This window comes from Haliotis rufescens, unplaced genomic scaffold (assembly GCF_023055435.1).
Source record: "Haliotis rufescens isolate VD_foot unplaced genomic scaffold, xgHalRufe1.0.p SCAF_66, whole genome shotgun sequence".
In the NCBI taxonomy this organism is placed as follows: Eukaryota; Metazoa; Mollusca; class Gastropoda; order Lepetellida; family Haliotidae; genus Haliotis; species Haliotis rufescens.
The window spans coordinates 1,153,949-1,172,964 of record NW_025964357.1 but is presented as its reverse complement, the minus strand read 5'-3'; the positions used below and the strand labels follow the sequence as shown (position 1 = coordinate 1,172,964).

The 19,016-nt window shown below is 40.4% G+C and overlaps 1 protein-coding gene across 2 annotated transcripts in view; it reads left to right on the top strand.

The window, feature by feature from the left end:
- Nucleotides 1-19,016, top strand: part of LOC124125448 (dual 3',5'-cyclic-AMP and -GMP phosphodiesterase 11-like) — a 234,297-nt gene that overhangs the window by 149,683 nt on the left and 65,598 nt on the right. For both annotated transcript variants that reach the window (XM_048387137.1, XM_048387136.1), the window contains exons 3-4: nt 3,490-3,579; nt 3,851-3,988. In XM_048387137.1, coding sequence (XP_048243094.1) covers nt 3,490-3,579; nt 3,851-3,988 — 228 coding nt within the window. The remainder of the gene's footprint in view (nt 1-3,489; nt 3,580-3,850; nt 3,989-19,016) is intronic.

Below are 19,016 nucleotides of genomic sequence, written 5' to 3'. Positions count from 1 at the left end.
AACACAGCTAGCTCTGGCTGCCCATCTGCTGGACTGTAGAGAACTTATCAACACAGCTAACTCCTGTTGCCCATCTGCTGGACTGTAGACAACTTATCAACACAGCTAACTCTGGCTGACCATCTACTGGACTGTAGACAACTTATCAACACAGCTAACTCTGGCTGACCATCTACTGGACTGTAGACAACTTATCAACACAGCTAACTCTGGCTGCCCATCTGCTGGACTGTAGACAACTTATCAACACAGCTAACTCTGGCTGCCCATCTACTGGACTGTAGACAACTTATCAACACAGCTAACTCTGGGTGCCCATCTACTGGACTGTAGAAAACTTATCAACACAGCTAACTTTGGCTGCCCATCTACTGTTTCGTAGACAACTTATCAACACAGCTCACTCTGGGTGCCCATCTACTGGACTGTAGACTACTTATCAACACAGCTAACTCCTGTTGCCCATCTGCTGGACTGTAGACAACTCTGGCTGCCCATCTACTGGACTGTAGACAACTTATCAACACAGCTAACTCTGGCTGCCCATCTGCTGGACTGTAGACAACTTATCAACACAGCTAACTCCTGTTGCCCATCTACTGGACTGTAGACCACTTATCAACACAGCTAACTCTGGCTGCCCATTAACTGGACTGTAGACCACTTATCAACACAGCTAACTCTGGCTGCCCATCTGCTGGACTGTAGACAACTTATCAACACAGCTAACTCTGGGTGCCCATCTACTGGACTGTAGACAACTTATCAACACAGCTAACTCTGGCTGCCCATCTACTGTACTGTAGACCACTTATCAACACAGCTCACTCTGGGTGCCCATCTACTGGACTGTAGACTACTTATCAACACAGCTAACTCCTGTTGCCCATCTGCTGGACTGTAGACAACTCTGGCTGCCCATCTACTGGACTGTAGACAACTTATCAACACAGCTAACTCTGGCTGCCCATCTGCTGGACTGTAGACTACTTATCAACACAGCTAGCTCTGGCTGCCCATCTACTGGACTGTAGACCACTTATCAACACAGCTAACTCTGGCTGCCCATCTACTGGACTGTAGACCACTTATCAACACAGCTAGCTCTGGCTGCCCATCTACTGGACTGTAGACCACTTATCAACACAGCTAACTCTGGCTGCCCATTAACTGGACTGTAGACCACTTATCAACACAGCTAACTCCTGTTGCCCATCTGCTGGACTGTAGACAACTTATCAACACAGCTAACTCTGGCTGCCCATCTACTGGACTGTAGACAACTTATCAACACAGCTAACTCTGGCTGCCCATCTACTGGACTGTAGACCACTTATCAACACAGCTAACTCTGGCTGCCCATTTACTGGATTGTAGACAACTTATCAACACAGCTAACTTCTGTTGCCCATGTGCTGGACTGTAGACAACTTATCAACACAGCTAGCTCTGGCTGCCCATTTACTGGACTGTAGACCACTTATCAACACAGCTAACTCTGGCTGCCCATCTACTAGACTGTAGACAACTTATCAACACAGCTAACTCTGGCTGCCCATCTACTGGATTGTAGAGAACTTATCAACACAGCTAACTCCTGTTGCCCATTTACTGGACTGTAGACCACTTATCAACACAGCTAACTCCTGTTGCCCATCTACTGGACTGTAGACAACTTCTCAACACAGCTAACTCTGGCTGCCCATGTGCTGGACTGTAGACAAATTATCAAAACAGCTAACTCTGGCTGCCCAGCTACTGGATTGTAGACCACTTATCAACACAGCTAACTTCTGTTGCCCATCTGCTGGACTGTAGACAACTTATCAACACAGCTAGCTCTGGCTGCCCATTTACTGGACTGTAGACCACTTATCAACACAGCTAACTCTGGCTGCCCATCTACTAGACTGTAGACAACTTATCAACACAGCTAACTCTGGCTGCCCATCTACTGGATTGTAGAGAACTTATCAACACAGCTAACTCCTGTTGCCCATCTGCTGGACTGTAGACAACTTATCAACACAGCTAGCTCTGGCTGCCCATTTACTGGACTGTAGACTACTTATCAACACAGCTTACTCCTGTTGCCCATCTGCTGGACTGTAGAGAACTTATCAACACAGCTAACTCCTGTTGCCCATCTACTGGACTGTAGACAACTTATCAACACAGCTAACTCTGGCTGCCCATGTGCTGGACTGTAGACAAATTATCAAAACAGCTAACTCTGGCTGCCCATCTACTGGATTGTAGACCACTTATCAACACAGCTAACTCCTGTTGCCCATCTGCTGGACTGAGGACAACTTATCAACACAGCTAACTCCTGTTGCCCATCTACTGGACTATAGACCCCTGTCCCCTGTCACATGTTTGCATATACATGACATTATGACCATACAGGATGTATTCCCCTGTCACATGCTCGCATATACATGACATTATGACCATACAGGATGTATTCCCCTGTCACATGTTTGCATATACATGACATTATGACCATACAGGATGTATTCCCCTGTCACATGCTTGCATATACATGACATTATGACCATACAGGATGTATTCCCCTGTCACATGTTTGCATATACATGACATTATGACCATACAGGATGTATTCCCCTGTCACATATTTGCATATACATGACATTATGACCATACAGGATGTATTCCCCTGTCACATATTTGCATATACATGACATAATGACCATACAGGATGTATTCCCCTGTCACATGTTTGCATATACATGACATTATGACCATAAAGGATGTATTCCCCTGTCACATGTTTGCATATACGTGACATTATGACCATACAGGATGTACTCCCCTGTCACATGTTTGCATATACGTGACATTATGACCATGCAGGATTTACTCCCCTGTCACATGTTTGCATTATGACCATACAGGATATTCGTCGTTATTTAAAGAAAGTAAAATCTTGCTCTTATGTACTCAAATTCATGTAACAGTATTCATTAGGTGTGGGACAATACACCAACTGTGCGATCCAATACATATCCCGGTACCTTATCATGATCCGTTACGTATCACAGTGCTTGCATGTGCTCTTACCTGTAGTGCGTAAGCCATCTTTTTCAAAGACAAAATGGCAAACAAACCAGGCATACTGATGATTTACAGTTGGCAGTGTCATGTATGGCACAATGGATGAAAATATTTACTTTTTCACCGCAAATTTTCAAACTAATTTGTGTTTTGTGTAACGGTTATTAATGCAAATTTAAGGTAAAAACCAATATTTGTACTTCGTGAGTGATTGTGATTGATACTTGTATCGAGAAGTAACAAAAACAACAACAACTAAGAGAGTCACTCTAACTTACACTTCCAATGCAGGAAGTTGATGAGATATCATTTATGGGAGCTTCACTCAATTTGCCACTTATTGTCATCAGAAACAAAGTTACAAAATACACACACTGCCACATTACAATTTTTTTACACTCTTTGTTGCAGGTCTTTGCCTCCTATCTTGCATTCTGTGGTATTGGTGTGAAAAATGCTCAACTTTATGAAAGGTCTCAGCTTGAAAACAGAAGGAACCAGGTAATGCGAAGGGGCACCCTGCGGCCTACTACACTGTTTTCCTTACAGTTAACAATCAGTTTTGCTTTTGTAATTCTGGTGACTTCAGCACCTGTATTGTAGATATTGCCATATATATCACCCATCCAGTATATTGTTATCTATACCTGGATCCTTTCATCGCTTAGTGTTGTGTCCACTGAGTTGCCAGTATGCTGAATGTCTGCCTTCCAATGAAGCAATACTCATGCTAGATTATAGGTAGTACAGGTACAATTGTCTGTGATTGCAGGTGCTACTGGACCTAGCCCGTGTGATATTTGAAGAACAGAGTAATGTTGCTAACCTGATCCACAAGATCATGATGCACACCCAGTCCTTGCTGCAGTGTGAGAGGTGTCAGGTGCTCCTCGTGGATGATCTCTCAAAGGTGGGCCACTTGCTGCACACAATGCATGTCCTCACTGGTATAACCACATGCACACTACCATATACACATGTAGACAGATAGCTGCTCACTGTTCTGTATGTACCGGCTCACATATATTGAGAGATGCAACCCAGCATGTTATTCACTGTAGTCTTTGAGGTGATGTGTCTGTGTATGTACCTTGACAGTAGTATAAGTAATGATGGTTCTGGACCACTTCCACTGGAGCCAGATTCATATACCTATACTGCTACTGCAGAGGGAATTTTTTATGCAAAAAAGATGATGTGATTCAATGATCATCATGATTCGTATTAAAAGAATCATCAATATTAATTAATAATGGATAAAATTTACTATAGCCCACGAGGATATTGGAAAGGTACAGGAGCAACAACAAAATTAGCCACTGCGGCTAAGGTATCTAAAGATGTGGCCAAGGATTGGTTAAAGAAACAAGCGATGTGGCAAATATACTTACCGGCACCGGTTTATATACCGAGGAAGAAGTTTGATATTTTTACAATCAGGCTTACCTCTTGTTTCTTCCCCATGATAAGGTAAGACGCAAAACGTATAAATACGTTTTAACCATAGTGGATGTGGCTAGTCGGTACAAAGAGGCTGAGCCATTAACCTCAAAAGATTCAACAGAGGTAGCTAATGCACTGAGTCGCAAATATAAACGTGGACCACTAAAATGGCCTAAGCTATATCAAGTAGTTCCTGGTCGCGAGTTTATGGGATCTATAACTAAACTATTAACAAAGCACGATGTCGCAATCAGACGTGGTGAAAAAGAGGCCCACCATAGTCAAGCTATCGTCAAAAGATTTACTGTATTTTCTTGGGTATAGTGCGCACTTTTAAAAAAAAAACACAGCTGTGTAGAAGGGGGTGCACATTATACACGAAATAATGAGTTTTGATGTTTTTTTCCCCATGGAAAGATATTACCGTGAGCATGTAACACCGGAAATACCATGTCAACAAATCCATACTGAAGTCCGCAAATTAATCATGTAATTACACTGTCTGGCTATAAAAAAGTGTTCTTTGTATATCTGGACTTATGTATGTAACTTATTTCATTAATTTTATTCAAAATTCCTTTTAATATTGTTTTAATAAATTTCAGCGAAATCGTGTGTGAAGCGATCGGAAGATCGCACAACTCACCGTTATTAACAGCAACCATGGTCAAATTACCACTATTGACGCCTTGAAATGAACATTAGTTGACAGAGATCAACCGAATGGGTGACACGATTATCAGCTGTTGTATCAGCGCTGAATAATGAAGTAACGAGATACATATATCATAAATGCCATACTTTGTCTCGTTAAAGTCATATTTGTTATAGTTTGACGATTCTATGTCAACACGTAGTTCTCACGTGCGATCACGTGCGTGTGAGCTTGATGGTGACTGGTCAGACTGGTTCCCTGTGAAAAATAATAACCGGCAATAGCGATCAGCTGCTTTGCTTAGGGTTATTATTATTTAAAATATGTTTAGTAAAAGCTACAACTAAATTAACAAGATATTGGGATATATTATTCCTGATAAAATAATTTTTTCAGATACAATTTTTGCCGATCCTTGCATTAAAATCCTGTAAAGTAAAGTTATATCATTGGGTGTGTCTTGACCGAATCACCGGTAGATTCCAAGAAAACGTGTGTACAGCTGATTGCTGTTTCCGGCTTAGTTTACGAGAAAATACACAAGGTAATCTTAATCCCTGGATGTAAAACAATGCCTAGCAGAACAAAAAATACAATTTAAACGGTAAATAAACATGTCTGGTGAGTTTTTATCTCAAATTTAGAATTTGTACTGACCTAGTTTCGCATCACCGGAATTCGCTGAAGGGTTCGATCTACGGTGTAATTTTTTTCTGCGCTTGACAATCAAATTTTTTTTATCCAAAATACTGAATCCGCTAGAGGGGGTGCGCATTATACATGAATGCACACTATACTCAAGAAAATACGGTAACCAGACATTAGCGGAACGTTTGTTTGGATATCAGCATGGGATTGAAATGAAATCGGATCGATTAAGATCAACCGAATGGGTGACACGATTATCAGCTGTTGTATCAGCGCTGAATAATGAAGTAACAAGATTAATCAGGAAGAAACCATCCGATGCGATTAAAATGAAATCTGTGACTTCCGAATCTTCAGCCCCGAGGAGAGGCAAAGAACAAAAACTTCCGGATAGAGTAAGCGTTAGATATTTATACCAGCCCAGTGAACTCGAAGGAGGCCAACTTCGTGCAACTGATCCGATTTGGTCCCTTAAGATATATCACATTAGTTGGTTAGTTAATGAAAGAAGGACAGCCTATTCTTTATTATCTTAAAGATGGACCAGGCGTACATTTGTACGAGAAGAGTTGCTCATAGTTCCCAACGCTACAGTATTACCACCATATCCATAAGCATAGGTAGTTACACCATCTTTATCAATCCATCTCTTTGTATCTAAGGGGGATAATGATGTCTTGTTCATTCTTAATCCATATATCCTGTGATTGACACTTCTTAAAGTGTTCATCTCGTGTTTGAACGTTCTACTATTGAATAATGCTTCTTTATTCTGTTCATGTTTGATATGCTTTTTTACCACATACTTCTTAACACCCTTAGCTTTTCTTATCTCCCCATTATCAGACTTCTTTATAGAATACATCTTAGGTCTTAATCCGACATACTCCGCAATAGGGGTCCCAGCACATTCATCCTTCATCTTACCTTTTTATTTACTACGCTGTGCAGTGAATTATCTTTTGGGTAATCGCTCGTGTCGTACATATCTATTTTTTTGCTGCCATATCTTTATACACATCCTCGGTTTGTATTTCCATCAACAAAGAATCTGTGTCGGTATATAACACCTCGCACCTATCGCTGTATTGCTTCTTAAGTTCGTTGTAATAAAACATCCAATCTTTATTCACCATTAATCTTTCGGGAGCTAGCGAATAACTGTTATGGTCTTTGTGCAACTCTTTTGGATATTCCAAGTCAACTTCTAGTATGTACCCTTTATGCGCATCAGAATCTGTAGGGATATCATTCGCATTGACCCACTCAAAACCACCCGTGGGTAAAGGTTGACTCATAGCCCATCCGTACAAATTGTTGGCGTCGAGATATAATATGTGCGTATCGGGTTTACTCGGATCATATCATTCAACTAATTTATTATTAGCCTTAGAATACCTTTTAGCTGTCATCGATATACCACCTCTTAATCCTTTCTCAACAAACAAGTGCATATCGTAATCGGTGAGTAATTTTAGTTACACCGGTCTTCTTCAACAATGCATCCCATAGTCCGGGACTGGAATAGTACCATGCCGGGTCCAAGCCGTATTGTTTTAAACATGTCTTTCTAAATATCTCGTATATATCGGCGAGTAACAGTACATCGTTTTTTAGTACAGATTGTGATAATCACCTAAATTTTTACAACCTAATTTATCCCACACCGTCAGAGCGTGTTCATAATCCGCATCGGTTATTTTAGATTCTGTTAAGTTACTATAGAATGATTCAAGGGGTGGTAATTTAGTTTTGTCAAATCTAGACCAATCATCCATATATTCGTAAGGATATACATCTTTTCTTAGCAACACATGCCATGTTAACCGATCAGTATATTGATTTGTTATTGCAAAGTCATAGGGATTGTTTGCATTAGCTAAATTGTCCAGGGAAGATAACTTAAACTGTATGGAGTCTATGAATCTAAGCCCATTACTTTGCTTTATTCTAGCTTTCCCATCCTTGTCCGTATAATGTATAGTTTTAGTCAACGAGAATGATATGTATTTTTCTATATAATTGGGAATGCACATTAAACCACCGTTGGTCTTTGAGATAGCTTGAATGATGAGATGAGAATCATAGCTTCTAAAGTTATGAAACACAACGGGGATGGGTATTGTTTGAGAATTCGTTTTTAGTTTCAAGTTACACTCGTTATGTGCGGCTCCCCGATAATTACCCGTGACGTGACAATGATCTCTTACGGAATCCCCATTCAGGGGTTTATTACAAACATGACAAATCGTTGACTTCTTATAGGCCCTCCAATCATCCTTCGTCATACACATGGGTTTCTTACGCGATAAATTTTCCCTGTTTATTCTCTCTTCGTTTTGTAGATATTCTAGGAACTTTTCCGCTGCATCGGGACCTCTGTAAATCACGGGCGGGTTTGTTTTCCCATCATACCTTACAACTATATATCCCAACCCACAAGGAACATGTTCTTGAGTACTACTGAACTACATTCAGTATTGTCTTCGGTATTTCCAATCGTTTGATAAGTGCTTCGAAGTCAGCGTAAATTATGTACGGTACTGGCATTTGATTACAATAATGTTCAAATTTTAATGTATATTTTCCCTCTTTAAGCATATCGATCCTGATAGCAGTCTGTCCAACACCTCTGCAGTCTTCTTTATCTGCTTCTAATAGATCCTGTCTGCTGTACCCATGCAGGCATCTTTCGCAGAAATATTTCTTTTCTTTTGTTTGATCGTATAATAGCCTGTTTAAACTCTTTATCCACGTATAATGATATTTACCATTTATTTTTTTTATCAGAAATGAATTGATTCTGGGAATATGTCGTTTTGGGGGTAGCTCGAAGGTCTATCCGGATGTTTGTCTGCGGGGAACATGGCAGATCTTATCATCATTCCAATACAGTCATCGCCTTTATTTTTTACATTAATTATGGCTTTTTCTTTTTATAATACGAGGGTAAATCTATATAAGATCCACCTTTGAAAGGCATATAATTTGCTATATCTAAATATAAACTATCTATTTTATCCACACCCCAACCCGAACCTCTATTAGTCCAGCTTTCTAAAGTTTCTTGTATCTGCTGAATTGATGCATCTAATGATGTGCTTATAGTATCAGATTCGGTTATAACTTCTTGGTTGCTCTGGAAATAAGGTTCGGTATATTCGGCATCATTTTAACTCAATGACATTTTAACCGTTAGCTGGTATTTTATACTATTTAAATCATCTAACTCCTCGTTAATTTTGCTTGATACGATGGGCTAAACATCATTAACATCCATGTTGGAATTAATTTCCATCTTCCAACAACTTAGGTTTTTACCAACGCCAGCTGTGGGTACAAATCTTAATTCAACCGGTTGATTTTTATCAACATCAACTGATTGATTTTTATCAACAACAGTGGGTTTATTATTATCTAGTAAATCAATCAATTCAGCTTTTCTCATTCGAGAATAACCATGTAGACCACGTTGTTTTGCCAAAGCCTTCAACTCTCTGACAAAAACCTTTGTGATTTAAAGGTATATGCAAAATGAGTCAAATGTCTAAACGTATACTCTCTACATATTCCTCTCATTGATGTAATCTCTCTTCCTAGCATAAATAATCTGGTTCCTGACCCTATCAGCGCCATGTTTCTTACATAAACAATAACGACCTTTGACCCCTATCCCACATACAGAACACGTATAATTTACATTTCCTTGTCTGATGTAATAAGCATGAATACCACAGTATATACCAACGCAACGTAGGTTGCATTGAATTGGTTTTCCCATGAGTGTAAATCTGCACAGATTCATGGTTATACACCTATCATATCATTTGTCTAAATGCAAATCACACTCCACTGGTGAGCTGTTGAGTCATCGCTGATACATAATAGATCATAGCTTATCTGTAATTGTGTAGCTGAAAATAGACACAGCAGTCAGGGTTAATAGCCGATAAGAAATAATTGATGCAATACTATATTTATAAAATATTCAAATGTTTAATTACCGTATTCGATGTAATAAGCGCCCAGGGTGCTCTCAAAATGAGAAATAGAAATTGTATTTTTCGTGACATACTCGTAAACAGTCTTGTAAACGATCGCCCGGATCAACTTTGTACACCTCAGGATCATTCATTACCCAATCTCTCGATAGGTATGTTTTATTAACGCTTATAGTCGGGCACAGAATAATAATATGGTTGAAAACATCCCTAAAATGACTTTGTAAAATATCTAGAATAAAAGCTGTTTTCCGCATTTGCCCGCAGATGAAAGCGCACGTCCTCGATAGTCAATTCTACTTTTGTAATCTTGGGATTGTAGAACTTCTCGATATCTCTTGCAAATGCTTCAGAAGGGTCCCCGAACAACATTAAAATACCCTTTCATGATCTCGCGGGGACGTTTTGATTGATATTCCACGTTGTATCTCTTTTGTTCCTGGTGATCTTTCCGTGTTGAAGCACGTGACAATACAAAATGGCTAAACTTCCTGTATACTGGTTACGAATTTGTCTGGCTAATTCAGGATCTGTTATCATATCATACTTCAATGAGATATTGTCAATAGAATAGCTAGCAACTTCAGTAGCTTTGACTACTCTGCTGTAGTCATTAAAAGTGAGTTCGTATTCTAACCTATCGCCTAGGGATGCTTGATAGAAGGGCATGTGACTATCTAGTAATTCAAAGTCGAGCGGAATATAGAATCGGTTACCTAATGCATCAGCAACAGCCTTATCTTCTACATCAAAAGAAGCAACCACACGCAGTCTCAATGTGTTCTGATTACAAATACCTTGGTACTGTAAGTTTTCCCGTTCTTTAACCGTTCTCCAGAGATCCATGTAACAAAAGTAGACATCGCTGTCGTCAATACTCAAAACTTCATCACCGCTAATTTTGATCGTGATTTTCTTAACAATCGCACGACCTATGTTCTGAACGAGCTCTCTGGATATTGATCTTATGAATTCTCGTACTCGTAAGCCCCTAGCCTTGTCTATGATAGCCGGACATTGTGGTGGCATCAACATTGTTCTTAATGAATTAGGTTTTGTAGACTACTCACCAGAAAAACTTTCTGCGAAGACTACTAAGGTTCTTCAGACTTTGCATACTGAACTCGGTGCCATAGATAAAGATAATTTGGAAGAAAGCTCGAAGCTGGCTTCGGACGGACTCGGAGAAATCTTGGATACCTACTACAATAATTCCACGTTACAGGTATCACCATATTCAGAGTTCAGTATTAGGGAATTGCGAGTCCTTGACAAGGCAATGCAAACAATGTGGGGAGAACTCATCAATAATATAGCCAAGCTATCTGAACTCAACAAGCACATAGCTTATGAGAAAACAAAACTTGAGCAGGTGGGTGATGAATTCAGTAGCCGCCGCGTTGCTAAAAGATTGCGTAACTTAGAAGACGAAAGATCGGCCCCCCTCGAAGCTGCTTCGAGTAATAGAAAGGCACTTCGTTCACAAATCTGTCGAATTCGAGAAACTATCGATCAAGTTCTCAACGATGATACTACACTGGCCGATAATATTGAAACATTGTTCAGAGAACAGGGGATAACCATTGCCAGTTTTTTAACTGCATTGGGATTTATTATATCGACTTTGACTCTTGTGTTAACCGGTGGAGGTGGACCACCAACACCACCCACACCACCAAGGCCAAATGGTGTAAAAGAGGGGATAAAAAAGCATTTAAGAGCATTAGAAGAAGCGCTGGGAAAGCCGCATCTGCACTATGGAGTATTGTTTCCTTGCTTTTAAATTTATTAGCAAAGACCGCCACTTGGCTTAGTCAAAACTTGTGGGCACTGATCGTAGCAATTGCCGGGCTGTTGTACTTATCCGTTAAAGACTTTTTTTCCAAATCATGAGTAAACCAGCCGCGACTCCACCTGCTATAAGCGCTGTTTTTTCATTGATATGTTGTTGATTTTTAGCGGCTATATGTGGTGGCACTTGTGGTTGTGGTGCGTCAGTAGATGACTGTGAAACATGTGGTGACTGTGGCTTGACTATTCCTGTTTCGCCTGTGTTTGTTTGCGTAATTAATTCGGTGTTAATATCTGAATTTATACTTGGTTTTTGTTGATGTTTTTACCTGGAAGCAACCACAGTTTTATTATTATAGCCGATCACTTGACCGATCTTAAGTTCCATATTACTCGGAGACATGTATAGTCCTGCCCCATAAGTGTAGTCTACTTTGGATTGAGGGTACTGTAATACATCTTCTAGAAGATGGTATGTCAACTGGTGAATTAATAGCATCCTCTACGTTTGCGACAACTGATTTTGTGCATCGGGCGCCGTCCCGGAACCGATTATTCCCGTTTGTGTTTGCGATTGTGCACCAAGAATTGCCCATACATAAGTTCTTATTGATTCATTAACTCTTACAAGTCCTGGGTTAGTAAAATTATTTTCTGTTTTATCATTAAGAAATTCATTCCAAGCATTTCCAGGTGGTTGCACAAACTTTGTAACAATATAAGGCAAACCAGTCTTAAAACTCATAATATCTCCTCTCCAATCGTTACTCGAAAGTTCCCAGCCGTGATACCAGTTATGCGTTTTTTAAATAAAGATCATGCATTCTTACATAAAGTTTGTTTGCCTGTAACAATCTAAATAGATTGAATGTTTTTTTGTGAAGTTGTTTTAAGTAAATCATCACTTTCTTCTTTACCAGTTATTTGTCCATTGTACGGAACACCTAGACCATGGTTAAGTCCTTTAATACGCCAATCTTTACTCGTAGAAATATTAAATTCCTGACAAATACACTCATACGCGAACCTATTGTACGGATTATTTGAGGAATTCCATCCTCGATCCTGCAGTAATGGGGCACTAATTTCTTTAAGAATAAGTCTAATCTGATAGTATACGTGAAATGATAAAACAGACTTATTTAGTTCAAATCCGGGGGCATAAAGAGATACACCACATCCTGTTGTGGCACACCATATGGAAAAGTTTAACTGATTCTGCCAAAATTGCATTGGATTGTGGAACCAATCATGCACCTTTTTATCGCTAGTTGTTGTGACCCTGTATTTTTCAAAGATATCAGGGAATTTAACAAAAAACTTAGCACCAGAGGCACTTACTAAAATCGACTGATTCGTAATGTTAGTTGATTTCATATTTTAGTTATGATATAGTATCTTTGTAAATTTATATGTATGTTACACTCCCGGGAATAACATATGGCCAATCTATTCAACTGCTTCATACTATCGATAACTCGGCTGGGCAACTTGAAGTCGCTCTATGCGATGTAACGTATTACCCACGGTGGAACAATATAAGTGCTGCAAGAATAAATAATATATTAATACTAGGTATAGAATGGCATACTATACCTGATTAGTATTACAGCGTATGCTCACTCAATGATGAAATTTTTAAGCCTTTGGGAGCTCGTCTCACACAAAGTGAGTGGCGTGGGGTGCTGATTTTAAGCGCTGGAGAAAAGCATGTAAGGCTTTTCCCGAACATATCAGCTACACTTGGATTTTTTAAAAAAGAAGTAATAATACAACCCAACAAAACATTGCATGGATTTGAATTACCCGATTTAGTTCCCTATAAAGAGTTGTGCATCCATCTTGATCAGATCAGTACAACGGATAATATTCAACTCGAAAATCCTTCAACTCTGCTAAGAGCTATTCCAGTCAAAGATGAGAAATACAATAGATGCGGTAGAACGAAATCTTTTTCATCATTACAATATGAAAAGTTAAAGCGGGGTATTATTTCAGACCTAAAATTTCTGTATTAGATGTAAAACATCAACCTGTACATTTAGGATACTTGAGTGTAACACTCCATATTATAAATAATGGTTGATTCATCAGGCCCTGGAACGCATAACCTTAGACAATGTAATACAATTACTCTTTCCGATCTTGGAGACACAGTAGGATTGGATAAACCCGGTACCGATGGTAAGTTATACGCTTTACACTTACAAGATAATGTATACAAGCGGAAAGAAGTTGTATTCACAGCTAATCTAGGAGATTTAAGTGATGTTGACGTTAGTAGACTCATTAGAAACACTTCATACAATCTTACTCGCAATGATGATAATAAATGGACCATGGTCGTAGCAAAAATCGAGTGGCTACTGAATATCATCATTGCCCCACCATCTGTGATGACGGGTAAAGGACATCATTTAACTAAGATAATGAATAGTGGGATTGTACTCGGGGCTTATATCCCATCAAAACGAAAAAGTGTGTTAGTCGCTCCCCTGCCAGAAAACCCAGGTTATATGTTATTGAGTCGTCCAGCATTAAAAAATGTCAGTTTAAATTTGGTTACTGAATTTCGATGATATAAAACAGAACGTGAGTGCTTTACCTGATCTTTCTACAATTATTATTGAAGTCTTGTTTGGGGATGCACCAGAAGATGCCTTCGAAATATTACCAGGTCTATCAATTAAATGGCTCAAGAAACACAATCGTCAATGGGAGTATCACCCGTTGCAACCCTTGAGGGGGTCCAAGTTAATAAAAGTGAAAGCATTTCTCTTACTACGATATGTATGCTGTATAATATACATTTAATAAGGTTGACGTATACTCTCAAAACATTTAAACAAGACTAATTAAAGACTATTATATGATATAATAATATACATTAAGGATTTATATCCGGTGCTCGATGAAGCATCTGAAAAGATGGATACTGTTGATGGATTTTGATTACATCAAATAAGCGACATAAAACATCGAATAGAGAAGGAGAGGTTGTTGAAACTTGGATTGTATAAAAAGTATCGGAGAGCTGTGAATGCTCTCGGCGGAGTTGACACTGCCCTTGTAACAGCTGGCATGGGACTCGGTGTAGCTGGTGTTGGTTTATTATCAACTATTATCGCCACGCCTATCGTACTTGGTATGGAAGTAGCGGCCGGAGTCTCAGGACTGTCAGGAATAGCGATAAAATTTATTTCTCGTAAGTTGCAAAAGAAAGCATTAAAACATGATAATATTCGGATACTCGCCGAATCAAAGTTGAACAGCATTGAGGATCATATTTCAACAGCACTGGCTGATTGTAAGATATCTGAGGAGGAGTTTCGTTTAGTGTTGTCAGAACTCACCAAATACAACGTAATGAAGCAGGAGATTCGATCCAATTCTCGTAAGACCAGTGGTATAAGCGAAGACCAGAAAAAAAAGTTCATAGAACAGGGGAGACAACAAGCGCGTCAATCATTCCGTGCCAAAACCAAAGAACTGGTTGGAGATTAAAAATAGATTGTTGGATGACATTTAAAAGAATGCTTACATAAGTCTATAATAATGTCAACAAAAACATTTATGCTCCGGGACAAAGTTATAATATGGCGAGAATTACCACAGGATATATATTATATCAATGAAGTCAAACCAACCAAATACGGTCATCAATTTGTTCTTTCCAATCGAAAAAGAGTACATAGTCTGGTCTCCTAGTAAAATGAATGAAGAACTTAGTAAAAATGTTGAATATCACTTTGTTCAAAATAATGGTATGCATATGAGTAAAAATAATAGAGAATGTTTTCATTACAATTTAGTTTAGTCTCATGACGATCGTTGAATCACATCATCATTTTTGCATAAAAAATTCCCTCTGTAGTAGCAGTATAGGTATATAAATCTGGCTCCAGTGGAAGTGGTCCAGAACCATCTTATACTACTTAGACTCATATAGACATCAATAAACCCATGTAAGGATAGTATCAGATTTCAAAGCATGATTGTCACATATAGAAACTATATGTTTATGATTTTTCTGTTTGTAACTTATAATAATGGTCACATGAGACACTTGTTGTCATGATATTTGCTGGGCAGTTTCAGCTGTTAGATGGAAGGGAATAACTTGCTGATGACGTGAGAGGATCAGTAAGCTTGAGTAAACAGTATGTACCTGAGTTTACTACACGTCTAGAGGTTCAACCTCCAGCATTCTTACACAACACACCCTTCTGACTTTCCCAACACACGTGCTGATATGTATGGGCAGCTATTCGGTAAAAAAAATTTAAGTTGAAATAAAGGACAAAACTTTGCAATAATAGTCAAGTGTTAACAAAAGACGTCATATGAAAAAAAGAACAATATTAACAAAAATACGCCAGTGCACATGAAAGGACAGTAAACTGCTAAAGGATGTTGACAATAAAGAACGCCATTGTGCACCTCGGCATGCAGTTGTCATATACATAGCGCAGTGAGCCGATTAAACTCGGAATGTTTTACAAATTGCAGCGCTATCTGGCGCTCTTTATTGTCAATGTCCTTGTGTGATTTAGTGTCCTTTTGTGCGCACTGATGTTCTCAAGTACACATTGTTTCATATGACATCTTTTCATAACATTTGACTATTACATTGCGTACTTTTGACTTTTATTTCAACTTTGTATTTTTTAACAGACATCTGTTTGTTTTGTATTTTGACCTTTATTAGTAACATTTAATACTTTATTTGTTACATTTGACTTTTATTGCGTACATTTGTCCTTTATTCAACTTTATGTTTTTTAACCGAATGGCCGCACATATATACATGCACCCCTCAACACCACCAATATACTGGCTACATGCACCCCTCAACACCATTCAAATACTGAGTCCATGCCCCCCTCAACATTACCCCTCACGCCACCCATACCCTGTCCATCCACCCCTCAAAATCACCCATACTATAAGTCCATGCACCCCTCAACATCACCCACATACTGAGTCCATCCACCCCTCAACACCACCCATATACTGGCTACATGCACCCCTCAACACCACCCATATACTGGCTACATGCACCCCTCAACACCACCCATATCCTAGATACATGCACCCTTCAACATCACCCATACACTGGCTACATGCATCCTTCAACACCACCCATATCCTAGATACATTGACCCTTCAACATCACATACATACTGAGTCCATCCACCCCTCAACACCACCCATATACTGGCTACATGCACCCCTCAACACCACCCATATAAAGAGTCCATGCACCCCTCAACACCACCCATATACTGAGTTCATGCACCCCTCAACATGACCCATATACTGGCTACATGCACCCCTCAACACCACCTATATACTGGCTACATGCATCCTTCAACACCACCCATATCCTAGATACATGCACCCTTCAACATCACCCATACACTGGCTACATGCATCCTTCAACACCACCCATATCCTAGATACATGCACCCCTCAACATCACATACATACTGAGTCCATGCACCCCTCAACACCACCCATATACTGAGTCCATCCACCCCTCAACACCACCCATATACTTGCTACATGCACCCCTCAACACCACCCATATACTGAGACCCCATGCACCCCTCAACACCACCCATATACTGAGTCCATCCACCCCTTAACACCACCTATATACTGGCTACATGCACCCCTCAACACCACCCATATACTGAGTCCATGCACCCCTCAACACCACCCATATACTGAGTCCCCAGGACCCCTCACCACCACCCATATACTGAGTCCATCCACCCTTAACACCACCTATATACTGGCTACATGCACCCCTCAACACCACCCATATACTGGCTACATGCACCCCTCAACGCCACCAATATACTGGCTACATGCACCCCTCAACACCACCCATATACTGAGTCCATCCACCCCTCAACACAACCCATACACTGAGTCCATCCACCCCTCAACACCACCCATATACTGAGTCCATGCACCCTTCAACTCCATCCATATACTGGCTACATACACCCCTCAACACCACCAATAAACTGGCTACATGCACCCCTCAACACCACCCATATACTGGCTACATGCACCCCTCAACACCACCCATATAAAGAGTCAATGCACCCCTCAACACCACCCATATACTGAGTTCATGCACCCCTCAACACCACCCATATAAAGAGTCCATCCACCCCTCAACACCACCCATGTACTAAATGCATGCACCCCTCAACACCACCCATGTACTGAGTCCATGCACCCCTCAACACCATTCATATACTGGCTACATGCATCCTTCAACATCACCTATATACTGGCTACATGCACCCCTCAACACCACCCATGTACTGAGTGCATGCACCCCTCAATACCACCCATGTACTAAGTGCATGCAACCCTCAACACCACCCATATACTGGCTACATGCATCCTTCAACATCACCTATATACTGGCTACATGCACCCCTCAACACCACCCATGTACTGGCTACATGCACCCCTCAACACCACCCATGTACTGAGTGCATGCACCCCTCAACACCACCCATATACTGAGTCCATACACCCCTCAACTCCATTCATATACTGAGTCCATGCACCCCTCAACACCACCCATATACTGAGTTCATGCACCCCTCAACACCATCCATATACTGGCTACATGCACCACTCAACACCACCCATATACCGGCTACATGCACCCCTCAACACCACCCATATACTGTCTACATGAACCCCTCAACACCACCCATATAAAGAGTCCATGCACCCCTCAACACCACCCATATACTGAGTTCATGCACCCCCCAACACCACCCATATACTGGCTACATGCACCCCTCAACACCACCCATATAAAGAGTCCATCCACCCCTCAACACCACCCATATACTGGCCACATGCACCCCTAAAAACCACCCATATAAAGAGTCCATGCACCCCACAACACCACCAATGTACTGAGTCCATGCACCCCTCAACTCCATCTACATACTGAGTTCATGCACCCCTCAACACCACCCATATACTGGCCACATGCACCCCTCAAAACCACCCATATAAAGAGTCCATGCACCCCACAACACCACCCATGTACTGAGTCCATCCACCCCTCAACTCCATCCATATACTGGCTACATGCACCCCTCAACACCGCCCATATACTGGCTAGATGCACCCCTCAACACCACCCATATACTGGCTACACGCACCCCTCAACACCACCCATATAAAGAGTCCATCCACCCCTCAACACCACCCATATACTGGCTACATGCACCCCTCAACACCAACCATATACTGACTACATGCACCCCTAAAAACCACCCATATAAAGAGTCCATGCACCCCACAACACCATTCATATACTGGCTACATGCATCCTTCAACATCACCTATATACTGGC